This window comes from Opisthorchis viverrini (assembly GCF_000715545.1).
Source record: "Opisthorchis viverrini unplaced genomic scaffold opera_v5_139, whole genome shotgun sequence".
NCBI lineage: Eukaryota > Metazoa > Platyhelminthes > Trematoda > Opisthorchiida > Opisthorchiidae > Opisthorchis > Opisthorchis viverrini.
The window spans coordinates 1,125,520-1,141,697 of record NW_008751795.1 but is presented as its reverse complement, the minus strand read 5'-3'; the positions used below and the strand labels follow the sequence as shown (position 1 = coordinate 1,141,697).

The window sequence follows — 16,178 nt, the reverse complement described above, 5'->3', positions numbered from 1 at the left end:
TAAGCTTGGGTTTGAAACTACTACCCGTTGCGTGACAATGAGATGGTTGATGTGACAAACAGCGACACAGGATCCGATTGTCCTACTAAGAAAGGGTATCGTCGTCATCTCACCGGCTAACTGGTTTCGCGCAACAATTATTTATTTGGGTTCTCGAGGCAATCGAACACAAACTGAGAGGTCCTGCGCGTACATTATATCTGAAACAAGGTAAAAAACAGAATGGTCAGTTAAAACAGCGCAAGGCGTTTTTGCGAAGGGGATAACCATCATAAATAAGTTTCACAAGATTGATTATGGCATAAGACAACGGAAAAGTTAGGTGATGTGTTCAGACGCGATGAATCCTCAACAACTTTTCGTGGGAAGAAAAAATATCACGTGCCTTCCTGTCAGTGAACCATTTAAGTCGACGGAGTAAAGGCGAAAATTTCATGTGAAGCAAGAAAGTCTTCCAAGTGCGTATCTGAACAAAATGTGTGCTCTTCCTAGGGCCCTGAAAGCCGCCTCATGAATGAAGCATCCATTTGTACAGAACGGTGTAGCCAGCACGGGCGGTTGGTTTTGGCCTCCACGTTATCCACCAGTACACTCACAAGACGTTATTTTGCTCCATTCACGCATATTTGTTTTTTGATGGTAACAACTAAGACTGCAAAGCCACCAAAGGAATACCGCTGATAAATATTTGTGAAGCCGTAAAAACCAGTATTTCAAAAAGCTTGAATTTTTTTAACGACGAAGAACATTCACAACATTTCCACAATGAAGCACGAATGGTTTTTCACTCCACTGTTGAAATAAAGATATCGTAGTAATGCTGGATATTTTGAGAATTTTCCCCCCAGGGTTTCGGTATTTCGGAACCCGATTTTGGTTGTGGCATATCCGCAAGCAGCAGAAAATTCCTGAAAACTGGATGGTTTTACTTATTCACATTGCTGTAAAAAATAGAATTTTGCATACTATGTTGTGTGAACTGGATCTAGCTCTCAAGTCATATTGTGATAGTTAGCCACGTTCTTGAGAGCTTTTTCCCGATCAAGTTGCATTTCTCCGTGATCTAATTTGACCGCCGAGGACAACGTTAGCAAAATTTGAAACTTAATAAGCGCAAACGTCGGCGGTCTGCCATTGTCCATCATTCAGCATTGCCGTTTGTTAACTTTTGGGTTGGACAAAAAGCTGCAAGTCTGCATCCATGCATGAGATTTAAAGATACGTTGTCCGTAAGTTGGTAGAAACAGGCCGATCAGACTGCACTTTCTAAACAGTTAGGAGAAAAAGACAGTCAACCAAAATAAACATCTCCACGGAACCACAATTCTTCTTCGTACTGCTCCTGCGACTCAATGCATTCTCTGATTTCCCTATAAGGAATAGTCCCAAAAAAAGCTGTAGACCACTTTATTTGCTTTTAACCACTTCGGGGGTATCATTTTGACGTCTGATCTTGAATTTCTTATGAATAGTGCTACAGAAAAGATTATCTTAACCGGACGGATAAGTCAGATGGGTTCATTTTACCACGATTAAAAGCAGTCGATTAAACAGCTCTCATGCGCAGACTCAGTTTTTGGGCGTCGCACAAATGTGGCGGATATCAGCAAAAAAACCGTACCGCACTGATGTAGCCAAGGATTATTTTGTGTAACCGGAGCCAGTGGGTGATTTAAAAAGGAACCATAATAGATATTTTTTGAATTACTGCCTTCCCAAAAGACTGCAAGTCACAATGATTTATTTTGCCCACCAATTTTCAGTATTACAATCATTGGTCTGACGCTGGGAGGAACTTACATTTTGTCGGTGACAGCATCAAATGATCTGACCGGAATGTTTCCGAAACTGGACTTGAATATGTCTACTAACAACATATCGGTCACTTTACCCCAGCCAGGTAACTATGCTTGTTTAGACTGTTAATTTCTTTATTGCTGAAGGCGGTGCACCTGATGCTTTTTCTTGAGCACTGCAGTCTATGTTTTTGGCTACAGAGTGACTCACCACCTACAATATATGGTCTAAAACATAATCAAATACTAGCGAATATACACTCATCTGCAAACTAATTTGGTTCTTTCGAGAGACTCACCTGGAATTCAGCTGAATCTTTCGCTTATGATGATCTCAGGCAACTGAATGTGCTGCACCAGGCCGCCTCATGTTTAAATCGCTATGATATTTGAAGTATCGCGATACATGTATATCTTTGTGATGTACTACTCATAAGGTTGCTATATTTTCAGCAACCTTATGAGTAGTACATTACAAAAATAATCAAATACTGGTTGAAAAAACACAAAGAAGTTACGGCGTCATAAATGAAACTGTTGCTGCCCATTTTTGAGCAGCATAATATATTCAGATGTTCAGCAAGCAGGGCCTTACCGCTGTGTGCCTCCGTGACTCATTAAGGTATGAAGAGACATCCACAAGGTTCCTCATACCAGGTTGGTTAGTGTTTTGGGTTGTGCTAGGCCACCAGGATGGTGGTTGCTGCATGTGTGGTGACATTCCCATTAAAAATGGAAATGAGCTTACGTTTCCTTCCAAACACCAATACATTTTAGTCAGTCTCTTGATATTGAGAAGGACTCTGATTTAACACAAGAAGATATTCCACATGAAGTTCGCTTTTCAAACTTCCTGAGTGTACGAAAGCGTCTTACTAGTTTTTATTCTCTTCGCAAACTCAATAATAAAGTTAGACGCTAAGCGTGAAAACACTACCTTGTACTGGGAAATGTTTTTCGGTAACCGGAATTGTCTAGGATAAGAAAAGTGCTGAAAAATAACAAAAAAAAATAGCTGAAAGCGTTCAGGAGACATTGGTGTATTTGGAACCATCAGAATTCGCCATCACATCCACAAGACTCTAGAGCTCGAACAAACCAGCACCAACGAGTAGGGCTATAGGTACTGTACGTACTTAGACATTCAGCCCTCACCGTATTCTATACGTCACGAAAAACACCACAATAATAGTTTTTACTGCTCGTGGATGACGTCATATAATTAACAACACACTGGGTGGGGAATCTCGCCGTCGGCATGTCACCTGTGGTTCAACTATCGTAGCACAGTACATGTATAATTCAAAGAATCCCGGACGCAGAACAATATGCCTTCGTTCTGGTCAACTCATTCAAGCTCGTAAACACCCCTCCATTGAGAGACATTTGCTATACTCATTATAAGATAATGACAAGAATGGAAGCTGCTCTACAAGATATTTTATTTAAAACTACCCAGGCAGATAGTAAACAGAACGAATTAACTTAATGTCGAACACACACACATATATCTAACAACTAAGATACACTAGCTCTGAAAAATATGATTTTGTAACTTCTCAAAACTGCGAAGATTCAATCGACAGGGGATAAGTAAGTGAAATCATCCGACCCGGTCAAAAAGTCTACGAGGCATATATTTTTACTTGATTACATTATGTTATGCAGCAGTCGCTTTTGAGTGCATCTGCTGAGAAGAGAGAATGCCTTGGCTGTGAGACAGGTGTTTTTCTCAGAAGGTGAACAAACCAAAATGCGGACATGCACATAGGAAAGCCATTCTACGACACGTTTGTAAGCCCCGTAGTTCGTGTTATTGCACCGCGTCCAGTCGAAAAAGGACACCACAAGGTAGCTGCTTACATGGCAGCTACCAAGTACGTTCGACTACTGTACTTGTTTTCAGATAGCTACACCGGGTAGCCTTCATTGTTTTTTGTCTTTGGTTTCCCCACTCTACTTTTGAAAGTCCCATACCGAATGTCAGTACATCACTGGAAATGCCACATTCAATACTGGAGAATAGTAACCGGTCTATTAACAATCAAAGAAGTTTCCTCGGAGCACAGGTAGTAACAGGTCGTCCAAATAAAGCAAATGCGCAGCTGAACACCTTCATTTTTAACTTGGTGCGTCATGTTTACAGTGACGAAGGATGCCTGGTTGTGTAGACAAGACAGCTATCTTGGTAGTCCAAAGAATGCATATGAGGTCGATCAATACCGCAGTACTGCGAGATAATAAGCAACTTTTTCATGCCTCGTGGACTGCAGTAGATTACTAGAAATAAGCTTCTCAAAATTTTTATGTACGAAACAGTGGGTACCGCTATAGTGGATAGGTTGTAGCAATCGAGCAGTTTTTACTGCAGACAGAGCTGCAAACACTTTTGGCGAAGAAAGCTAATTTTAGTGTTTTGCTACAGGAATTGCGGTATTTTGGCATCCAAAAAGTGTAATTGTTTCCCACGTTATGTTTAGCTATGTGGCATGTTGCGTTTAAACTAAAAACTCTGTTTTATCCATGTTTATCGAATACAATTCACTGACAACAGCTATGCCAATTTCACACGTCATAGCCTGGTTACCCTTACTCATATAGCGTATAGCAGGTGGATTCTATACGAACTATATTTCGATTTTCCCTCTTAAAATAGCTGATGTTACAGTAAGCAACATAGCTATTGAGAGCATGGAGTCATATTACGCGAACTCATCAATGGGCATCGATGCGACCGGAAAGGAATTATTCGCAGCCCAGAGAATACCGAGTATCGGACCATTGGTCGTCATTACATGGAGTCCACCGGATTCGAATCAACAAGGCACGAAAATACTGGCTTCTGAACAAACGAAACCGAATCTTTCCATCACGGAGTACCAAGTCTATGTGTGGATATCACCTTTAACAAGTCCTCACCCGTCAGAAAGAAAGCGATTGATCCATTTTTTGTCGGATACCAGAATACCGCTTACTGATCTCCCACTTAAAACGTTGTTAAAAGTCTGGGTGAGTTTATCTTGAAATCAAGTCAAATAAATGTTTCAAATGCCAAATGCCACATTTTGTGTTCGCTTGACACATGAACCGATGGTGAAAGTTTCCGCCGTTCATTTGCATGTTTTACCCTACCTGTTTGTTTGCAACCACTTTATGAATTGACCAGTTAGGTCTAACCAACAGCTCAGGGAACTGTACTCATAAATGACAACTTGTGGTTTTCGGGATTCCTTCACATGCCATGCGATCTTATGGTGAAGAACTATAGGCATCAAACTGAACCGTGGCTACAAGCCTATTCATTCTGGACAGTTATTACATTCGATGAACCTGTAATTGCAGTAACTGCATGTCCAAAGCAACTGCCATGCAAAAACAACACCAAGAGGATGCACTGCTGTTAAGCTGCACTAATAGAAAGAACAAATAATCCATTGCGGTAAAGGGACGTTCCTCGTTCCACGAAGGTGTTCCTTAAAGTTTTAAATCACATCGTAGTTGCTTTTGTGAACTGATTTTTCATCCTTTCAGTGAAGCTAATCTATGCTGAAATACCGATAATCACCATATAGGATTCTTATTTTTATTTGGAATTACCTCAGGTCCGAGTTTCACGAAACTCAGAGATTTTTGGACCCTCAACATTCCGAACACTGGCTGAACAGTTAACCGTTCTGATAGGAGCCGCCGAACAGCAGTGCGGCGATCAACAGCTCTCTGTTGTTTGAGTTACGCACCGCTGATGATTCCGAAAAAGAATACGCCCATTTTCTAGTACTTGCCGGTTTTTCACCAAAGATTGCCTTCACTGAAAAGATGAAACCCTAACTAAAATTAACTAAATATTCTCAGACCACTGTCAACTGCAGTCTCTCTCCCTCTCTGTGTGCACACACTATCGATGCTGACACTAAGATAATCCAAACTTATGTTTGGTTAAACATTTCCAAGTTGATTAAATCCAGACAAATTATAGAATGGACAAATTGTGGAATAATAACAATTAATTGAGTTGGTGAGCAAAACGAGAATTCCACTTCTTAGCCATATGCATAGTCTGGTGCGCATAAATTATTCCTGCAACATCACAAAGTTTGTATTGTTAAGTCACACTACTGATAAACATTAATGCAAGTTGACACAGTGATCATTATGAAATTGAGACCATTACAAAATCATAAAAGCGAACGCTGCTGAAAATTGTTTAACAACGTACGATCTGTTTCACCCTTTTTGGGCTCATCAGGTGGGCACAGTCCCCGAGTTCTATTCAACCCTTGAACGGAAATTGCACGAAATTTATGAACTACACTTGCCTGCATACCAACTGGGTTTTCATAAGAGACTCAAATGATCTCTGTTTTGCGATGCTCTTCATTAACTGAACGTGATGCCTAAGGCCGCCTCATTTTTCAGTTCGTTCAAATAGAACACAAGGTTGACGGAAAATCTGATATTGCTCCTACCTGATGAGTCCCAAGAAGTGCGAAACTGGTCGTATACTGCCGAAGAGTTTTAGGCAAACTTATAAATATTCGTTACGCCTCTATAGTGTATTGCGATATTGGTGTGCCGTACCAATTAGAGAAGAAAATCGTAAATGACATATTCACTTGGGTCGCCCGCGAAAATCAACTTGACAGAAAAATGTGGACTCGTATTTGAGCTTATTAACGCCAAATTCAAGAAACCAGTCAACCGACGTCTGAAAATTTTACTATTTTTTAACCCGGTGCCGTCAACTTGCCAGTGGGTGTTACAAATCGCTTGGTTCTTAATTAAGCAGCTAGTCCATTTTAGGTTCCTCATTTCCTTTTAACCACCTCCATATATTTATCACATCAATCAAAAGAGTTTTCCCCAGCCCCTTGTCGTGTTTCTTTTAAAGAACAACTGGAGGCTGAAAGTGGTAGCCGAAGGTCATGGAAAGCATATATTTTCAAGTCATTCTGTGGTGAATAGGTGTGGGAGGAATATAAACAAGCTACTTAGCTCCAAAGAGCTAAGGTATTAATTTAGTTTGCTAGAGCGTGGTCGAAACGTATGTTATGAACTTGGACATTCAAAGATCTGGATACGACATTGGCCTGACGATGTTCTTCATATTCCATCTCCCAAAGTGAATTTCACAACTTTCTTTGGCTCAAATAAACCTCAGGCCTTCTTTTAGTCTATCGGAAGCAAAGTATGCATATAAACTTACCAAACAATTATTTGCCTTAATATTCCATAATATCTATGGAATGTTAGAAACAGGTTTCTATCCCGTATACTGACCACGAAATTCCCGGCAGGGCATCCTGTACATCAAGAGCTTGCGCAGGACAAATAAGTCGTTAGATGTCAGGTTGGACCGCATTTGCACTTATTTCTCACCTTCGTTAAAGTTTTGGCTTTTCATGTTGACCTACTCCGATTAGTATGCCATCTTCCTGCACTTACTGGCGCGAAACAGTGGCACGAAGAGGGTTGAGATTATGACCGCGTGATTGCATGCCGGTTTCCGCCTGACAACGTTCCGACGTTGCCTGACATACTAGGCATTCAGATGTTCTCCTTACACATGATATCATACCATATAAAGCGTGAAATATTTTGCATGAATGATTCTGGACAGATCATATTGCCATGTAAGTCTGAGTGAACAAGGACAGGAGGTAGCTTAAGCGTCACGTATATTTCTGAACAGTGTCACTTAATTGCGAATCAGCATTTGAATCCTATTCTCTAGGGTCATTAGGAACTTTTTCAGGCAGATGCTCATAACTACTCTTCCTTAGTCTACAAATGCAGCTAAGCATCGGAAATCTGCAGTTTGTACTTTATGTGGGCCGTGACACCCAAACAACTCACTAGATCCAGTCATTTCGGGTCATCTCAGTGCCGCTCAGTCAAAGAAAACTACTGATTTTTGGAAATTAGGCCCCTGAGTTTCACCATTTGAAAGAATGTCAACCAAGCCGTCCACAAAGACAATAAACTTTGTTGTTGAACTTCTAATAAAGAGGTTACAGATGCGTATAAAGCTGCGTTCAACTACCTACACAGTAGCTGATAAATTTGCGTGACGCTTACCTATAACTAATGTTTATCACTTGCTTGTTTAAGCCAAACCGTAATTCGTTATATCGTCACAGCTGAAGGCAAAAGCGATAAGACGTTAGGCCGTTATGTGCAGAAAATGGAGAACTGGGATCTGATGGTCTGTTATTTGGGGTTAGTGAAGTAAAGAAAGATGCCAAACGAACTTTCTGTTTCATAATGATGATATAGGTTTGATTGTGCTCAAATTCAGTAAACGTCAGTAGGTACCTACCCACAGCTATGGGGTTTGGTTGGCGCAATATAGAAAGAACTTCGGCCTCAACTGAGTAGGCACACAACTAAATAGATTTAACCAAACGAACGAACGACAGAATCGTTTGGAACGTGACGCACTTTGCTCACTTACCGATTGGGACCGACCGCATTCTAAGGTGCTTTGGCACCTATTGATTAACACTTGCATTTTGAACGAATCGAATGAAATGCAAGACCTCCTTGTACGCTTAATTAGAAAAAATGGGGATCCCACTTCAGTTCTAATTTATGACTTATTGCGTCGACGTGTGTAGCTTTTTAAAACTTATGTAAATTATTCACGGTAGAGTTGTCAACAACCTTACAATAGGCACAAAATTTTACATGGGTTTCAATAAGCTTGTCATCACATTAATCAGATGGGTTTACTACGGTAGTTAGCTGCCATGACTGGGGTTGAGAAAGATATTAGAACAACGCTGAAAAGGAAATTAGCATTGAAATATTTTTCAGTGGTTGTAAAATCCAGAAGCGGAAAAATCGGAACACAGACGGCGTTGTTACCTAATCAAAAGCAGCTTATCCACCCTACCCGCAACGAGCTCACAGTGAAAACCAAAGTGAACTACGGCTGTTGTAGTTTTAGTTTGGTGTCGCCCTAGTGAATCGCACTGCCGGTTCGACTGCCTTAATTCAGAAATCGAGACATCAAAACTGCAATTCGTTTGACGCGTACCATAGTTTCCGCTTGCATTGGCACAGTAATCTAACTGTTTCGAATGTCTCTTTGTACAATGCTGAGTGCGATTTGTTCCCTCAAGTGATGTCTATATTATGGACATGAATAGATTCTGGGGCGGCCAACATCTGGAAACGGGTCACAAAGATCCACTGGGTTTAGCAGATATTTAGGTGGGGTATGGAGTACATCGGTGTAGATGAGTTACTGTGGCAAAATAAGCGGATTAAAGGCAATACAACCAGTCAGCTGTGTCTAATCTGGGGATGAGAGTTATATTTAGGCAAACTTGGGCTACATGTCTTTGGGACCGTTATGAGTGATATTTAAATACCCCTCAACTTGGACAAACCCATCTATGTATGACTTTATCACAGATCCCCTCTCATACTAACCGCGGCAGGCGAAACTGCGATCGCTTTATAGTCGGTTTTGCTATCAAGTGAAACAGAGTGAGCGTTACTGAATGCAACAACAAACAGAATGATAGGATCAGTTGTCTAATGAGAGAATCGGAAACGAGTTCTTTTGGACTTTCTTTAAACGTGGCCAGGAAACAGAACTCCAAGTTTGGTCTTTAAAAACACTACATAAACAGCGGTATTGTCACAGAAAACATAAGTGGCGATTGTCGTCATGGCTGGAGACGCTTGGTTGAAGTTATTCTCTGTTCACTTCAAAGATGGAAGTAACTACCACAGCTTTGCAGCACGCATGAAATCATGTTGGAAACTTAGAGCGGTGACGGCGGTTGCGCATGAGTGGCCATGCCGAATCTGGTCAATAATCTTCAACACAAAACAAATCGACCACATCAGTTATCCTAGTGTTTATAGGAATCGCTACGAAATGTGAATGTATTCTTGTCCATTTAACCCGATTTACCACTCTGCCATAAGAAACGCACATTTCTTCTTGAGCGCCCACTCCATGCTTCCCGTTTGCTTTTTGGATAACCTAAATTGTATAGAGACGAAAATGGTTGCGTCACTGTTTTGTGACTATCTAGTGAATATCCAGCCAACAAGCCCACGTTCAGCACAACGTTCGTTTGTGGTTTTTATGCGTAATGCTTGCATCTGTTGTATGTAGTTGTGAGCCGCTTAGGAAGACCGTTTCCCGGAAATTTCAGTCCTAAATTGCCGAATAGTGTCTGTCCGTATTTCGCGCTGAAACGTTTGACCATAAACCATTCCATCCCAGTACAGAGAGGAAATCACGGAAGCATCTGATGTTGGAAGCTTTCGGACGCTTTCTGGTACCCTGAAACATAAGGTGTTCCTTATTCAGCACATACATCCGAAAAATACCACAAATAAGTGGTTCTGGTGAATTTCAGGTGAATCTCCAGCCAAAACCAAACTAACCTTCAGACAACGAGTATTTAATACAACGTACCTTCCATTGTATGTACACATAGGATTGCACAAGACTAACAAACACTTGGGGGCAGACTTGTGTGATGAACCCCGAACAATGAAAGCGTTAATGAACTGTCTTGACTTTCGTTGTTCCTATGGATGATGTTGAAACGCTTGAGTTTGCCCTTTCGGATGTATCGCTGGTCAAACGCACAAGCTTTTTCAAGGCGATAAAGTTACTCGGTTGGCCGAACTTTAAGGTAAACAGTGAATGAATAAGCAATAGCAATTTTCAGTGGAACAGCCATTAGCAGTAAGTTCCATCATGCTAGTATGGATGACTTATCCCAATCACTGATTGTCAGGTGGAATCTAACATCAGATCAGGCTTGGGGCATTATTCATCTGGGTGATAGAGCTTTGGATGGGTTCCATGTGGGCATTTTACTGATTTGTTTGGTTTATTAAGTACTGAAGGCGAGGAAGAATTCAGAATGAATTTCTGGGTGGCTTGAGCCATGTGCTTGAGGAATGAACTACTCATTTTGATGACTCCTATTCACTGACACGGAAGCTCTTTTGGGCTCTGACTTTAACCATGGTAAATCAACACACACGGAGGCAACTTTTTAACATTTACTTGTTTCAAAGCAGTCAGCTTCCCACTGTTTTTATGGGCTACCATTTCGTTTCTTTGGTGACCAAACGGTATGGTTTTCGGCTAATTTAATCACCACTGCGTCTGTTGCATCGATAGCTGTTAGTTGGGCCTTTCTGTTATAAATAACAGTACAGCACTTCGTCGTTGCTTTCTGTTTTATGTACCCACCGTGTTTATAACTAAATAGGCTTATCAGATCAGTCGAACAGAGGGTTACTGTTGCAAGGCTGATTTCGAAATGTCAATGAGACTAAGATGGGATTAGAAAGGAATGATGTAGTTTTTCTCAGAAGGTTAAAACTGCCTGCCGTTTCTGCGTAGAAGCCCGAATCAATCTGTCCATCCACATATACTATACAACAGAGTGGCAGTGAGAGGTAGCCTAGTCTTCTAAACAAAATCAGTGTGGGAGTTTCAGGCGATAAACATGTGATCCAGTTTAGATGCTTGTACACAAATACACACTATTTCATGGTTTCTGTCCATCTAGCTAGATAATTTTGTTATAAACGTGCCATCAATGATCGAATTGACTCCTTCAGTGGACCGTTTGGGGGAAGGCGATGGTTCGCCGGTGGGTTTTGCTATGACAACCAGTTAAACACGCTCTTGTTTCCCGCACAGTCGCGAGCAATTGAAAGTGGATAAGAGATTGGCGTGAAAGTAATTGGGATGGGAAATCATGCCGAACTTCCTTGGTGAAGTTTCAATATGAGTTTTTGCAGGAGGTGGGCATATTTACTAGAGACACCGTATGAAACGTTTTTCTACGTTTCCGAAACTTCACCGTTCCTAAGCCTCAATTTACTTAGTAAACGCATAATAACTCCATAAGAGCGACGCCATAGCCGAGCATTTTCTGTCCTTTCATATGGTCAAACAATTGTTTTCACAGACGGACCAAGCAAAAAGCTCGTCAGAAACGTGAGCACCACTAATGAAAAGTGCTTTCTATTGAACTTGCAAATGTTGCATCGGCCTGATCTGCTCTCTGTTCCGTTTTGATCGTGTTATTATCCACATTTCGGAAGGACAATTTTGGTCTTGGTGTCCGTAAAATATCTCGTAATTTCATCCTTTACAGTGGAAACCGCGTCCCAGTAACGTAGAACCACTTTAGATTACCGATGGAAGTGAGTAATTCTGCTTTCGTCTAGTAATTGTCACCAAAACCAGTTGCGTCTTTCCTAGACGCCAATAATATAGTGTATGTGCCCGTAAAGCAAATGCGGTTTATGCCATGGGCCCCCGATAGCTTGGACGTCGAGGTGAATGAAAAACTGAAATGAATAAATCGAAAAAGAATCAATGACACAGAGGATTCATTCACACTGGGCCGATAAAACATTAGGCAAACGGAGACTGTAGCTAGACTATAGTTACCAGGCTTACCAAACGTTGCGCATTGGACTGAATACAAACAAAAATTCGGGTGGCGGTTACTGTAGTGAGCAACATTCATTTAACCAAACAGTAAAACCTCTTGAAATGACATGATTACAGTCTTCCTCTCTCTTGTGAAGTATATGGAACTGTGATATTTAACCCATCCGAGAGTTTCGCCCACACGAAATGATTTACTACCATTGGATTAAACTTCCTGTTTTGTTCGGGTGCAATATACAAGTGGGAGACCTTTCACAAATAGAACGAATAAACAACCGGATTATTCCTGGAGCTAAGTATTTTGCTAATTTCTGGTGAAATATCGGTTTTATGGTATCAGACTCGATAGTTTTCTGTAAAAAAAATGCTGTGATTTGCGATTAGGATCATCAGGGTAATGGCAAGATTACGACCCATTTTATGACTGAATGTGAGTTGTATGGAGGATATTGCATTCATTAGAGACGAAATAGTAAAACTAATGCATAATTTGTTTGCATGTTGACCAAGAACTTAAACTGCCCCCGCCAATATTCGCAGCAATCGGCGTGACTGGATTCTTTTTGCCATCTTGAACCCATACGAGAAATTTACACCATTTGTCAAAACCACATTTAAGAGATGTGAAAGGATGCACGGAAGCACACTTGAGGAAAGAGGAACTTTCCATCAGTAGTATCCAGTAAGGCGAAGTGGCCTTGAACAAATGTAAAAAAAAGGTTTGGCATGGATCACCCACTTGTAAATATCAGCGAATGAAGAGAGAACAAGCAACATTGAATACTCTCGAACGCACATTGAGCACTGATAGATTCAGAACTCGTTCATCAGGCAAAAGTGTCCGTTATTCCGTATTAGACATGAAAGTTAATGACAAGAATCTTTGCCGAAAGATATGTACCCTGCGTAAGTGTCGTAATTACTTAGAGAGTCTGAAATGACGAGCAAACACAAGTCGCGTAGGGTGACCTTAAGAGGTCTCAGTTCACCAACAGCTTTGGTGGACTGAAGAAAGGAAATCCCTCAGTTTTAAATTATCACCGAAACAAAAAAATTAAAACCACGTTCTGTGGCACGTAGTGCTGAGATAATGGCGGGGGAAGCATCAACAGCATCGGGTTTCTGCCTCTTCTCATTCGCACAATCACTTCGCGCTCACCCTAGCCACGTCAGCCACAGTTGTTTGTCGTTCCCGAAATGCAAGTGGGTAAGGCTTGATGAAAGATGTCAAGGGAAGTGCTCTCAACTTCTCTGAGACGATGTAGCCTAGAAGACCGAGACGTTTTACAGGTACCCTTGCAGCATCAAATATCCTGCCTGATCCAACAGGACCGCAGAACATGTGGTAAAGTCTACAGTTGGTTACGGTTTCCACGATAGACGACATTCTACTCAGCATGACTACGCCGGGCTCTCCTCTCGTTCTAAGCAGGTTTCGTTAGAGCTGGAGAGCACGAATAATATTCCAGAATACACACATTCTAGAAGTACACATCGAGAGTGGTAAAGCTTGGAACTGTCGCGAACCGAGACCTTTAGTACTGCTGTGCAGCTTGTCGTACAAGCAGCTGCCATTTCTTCCTAGGATACTGGGATCTGGTGACGACATACAGTCAGTTGCAGTTTTCACAGAATTCAGGAAATTTCCCTGGTAATGGGCCATAATAATTTAATCTGTCGTTGTTTTCAGGATGTATGGTTCCCCGAACAGGTTTTTGGCTCGCTTTATAATGCAATCTTACAATGCTTCGCGAATCTATCGGTATCCAACTTCCTTCAAAAAAGACGATTATCAAACATAACAGGGGTATATAGGCCTTTGAGTATTATATACCCACGTAAAGTTGGCCGGGTATAGGAAAACAGTTAACGGGAACTATAACGTCCTCTAAAGTAAAATTATTCGAAAAAACTTAAGTACTGAACCAACTAGTGTCCAAGAGAGCCTCGTTTCTAAGTGGTTCTTTCAAGTGGACTCATATCCATGTAGTTAGGTACATACAGTTACATCTCTCAGAGAGAACGGGCTTAAATAAGCCTCAAAGGCCCATCCTTTTTGTCAGCTCTCGGAACCTGCTGTCACTGATTTCAGAAGTTCCGAAACAGTCAATCCTTTTATTCCCTAGTGTTATGACGATCGCGATAGATCCTAATTGCGCTAATTGTTATACTTATGACCAGGGTATAATAATCTGCATGCACACGTATTTTTACCTGCTTTAATGATTCGTCGTTTCTGAGAGTGTTCTGGAATTTCTAGGGATTTTTCCGTTCTTCATCCATTTTTCACGCAGATTCGACCGCGAACTACCTATGGATGGGGAAAGTTTACCAAAGTGGAACTCCGATACCCCAAACAACGTACGTTATCCGTCTGGTAGTAATTTCAGCCGCACTGAGAAAGGTTTTGCAACAGTGTTTGTTGGACGTTTGTGCAAAAATATACTTGTTAAACTGAATGACGTAAATCCAGTTGGGTTAGTTAAATATGCAAGAGAATGTCTCACCGAGGGTTTCCCATGGACACAATCTATCGCCTGCTTAAACATACTGTGCTCCGTTTGCCAAGAGTAAAAGTGCTTCTCCGTCTTAGAAAACAGGTTGACTCTACTTGGCAGACGAAAATGACATTGGAAGTCGAAAATGTCCCCACACTACCAACTTGTCGCCAAATATTGGCGTACAGTTTTAATTTGCTTGTCTTTTTTTGCGGTAAAGGAATTCAAAACACTGTTAAAGTTTGAACAAACTGGTTACATTGTGAATATCGATTGAAGTATGTCTGGTATAAAGGAGCATTTTGGTGGACGTCAGTTCTTTTTATTCGCTAATAACATGGAAACACATTTATTTTCTCCCTCGTGAGAAATAAAGACTCACGAGTGGGTGGGAATCGTAGAATCTTTTGTAGTGTTCTTAACTACTTTGGATGGAAAATGGTGACGGGTAGTTTGAACCAGAAAAGGACAAACTTGCTGCTGACCATAAGTGAATGAAGAATTATACAATCAAAGCAAGCTTTATAAAAAAACAGATTTAAGGATCGAAACTATGCCTTGTGAATGCTCAGTATTTTTGGTTACCCATTTAAATACACCACGAATATTTTCTCCATAGCTTTGCTAGAAAATCTCACAATTAGATTAGAATCACGAGATGGCCGCCACCGCGCACACAATCGGAGATTCTCCGTAAGCTGTTACGGCCAAGTTGGTTGTGTTACGTCTTAGAAAATAACTTAATAAATTAGTGGTTGGTCTGATCGCGTAGCGTGTGTACACATAAGTGCCAGTTTGTTTTGGTTCCACAGTAAAATGCACTAACGGAACTGATAAGCCGACCCAGTCACTACATCGAGCAGTGCGAACGTGATAACACGTCACTGCTATTGGTAATTTGTTGAAATATTGGTAGCTCGGGTGAGTTTATTGGTTGTTGATCAGGTGGCTGTTGATCTGTTCGCCGAGCTTGGCAATTGGCTTGCAAAAGTTTCGTCGCCATACGAGGAGACATCATCAGTACGCAGTTGAGTGGGTACTTCTTCCTTGCCTCCGTGCGCTTATATAGCATTCGAGGGCTATCTGTTATCTTCTGACGTGATTGGCTACTTAAAGTGTAACAAATTTGGTGAATCTATTGGTCCATTTGTGATCTTTGTTGCGTTGTGGTCTGACGTTCTTGAGTTTGATTGGTTGCTTGTGCCGCCCTATTTCCTCCACCTTAGCGGTCAGCGTCCCTTCGTCCGTCGGTTGATTTGGTGCTTTGATTGGGCGCTTCCTCCAATCCAACTGATGTGTCCGTTTGAATGATGTTTTCGTCCTTCTCATATGATGTCCTCGTCTGATTGATTTTGCAGCTTTAAGCTCGGTGGTTCTGGAGTTCTCTCACTCTTAGTGGCTGGTAAATGGGATCAATTTCGATGTGTTTGTTGATCG

At 41.3% G+C, this 16,178-nt stretch overlaps 1 protein-coding gene across 1 annotated transcript; it reads left to right on the top strand.

Annotated features, from left to right (window-relative positions):
- Positions 1 to 1,836: 1,836 nt before the first annotated feature.
- Positions 1,837 to 14,602, top strand: T265_14077 (hypothetical protein; the record flags this gene model as incomplete). Its single annotated transcript, XM_009171920.1, has 3 exons — positions 1,837 to 1,900; positions 4,453 to 4,805; positions 14,538 to 14,602. Coding segments are annotated over 3 exons (480 nt in total), but the record flags the coding sequence as incomplete, so codon positions are not given.
- Between the last annotated feature and the right edge of the window lie 1,576 nt (positions 14,603 to 16,178).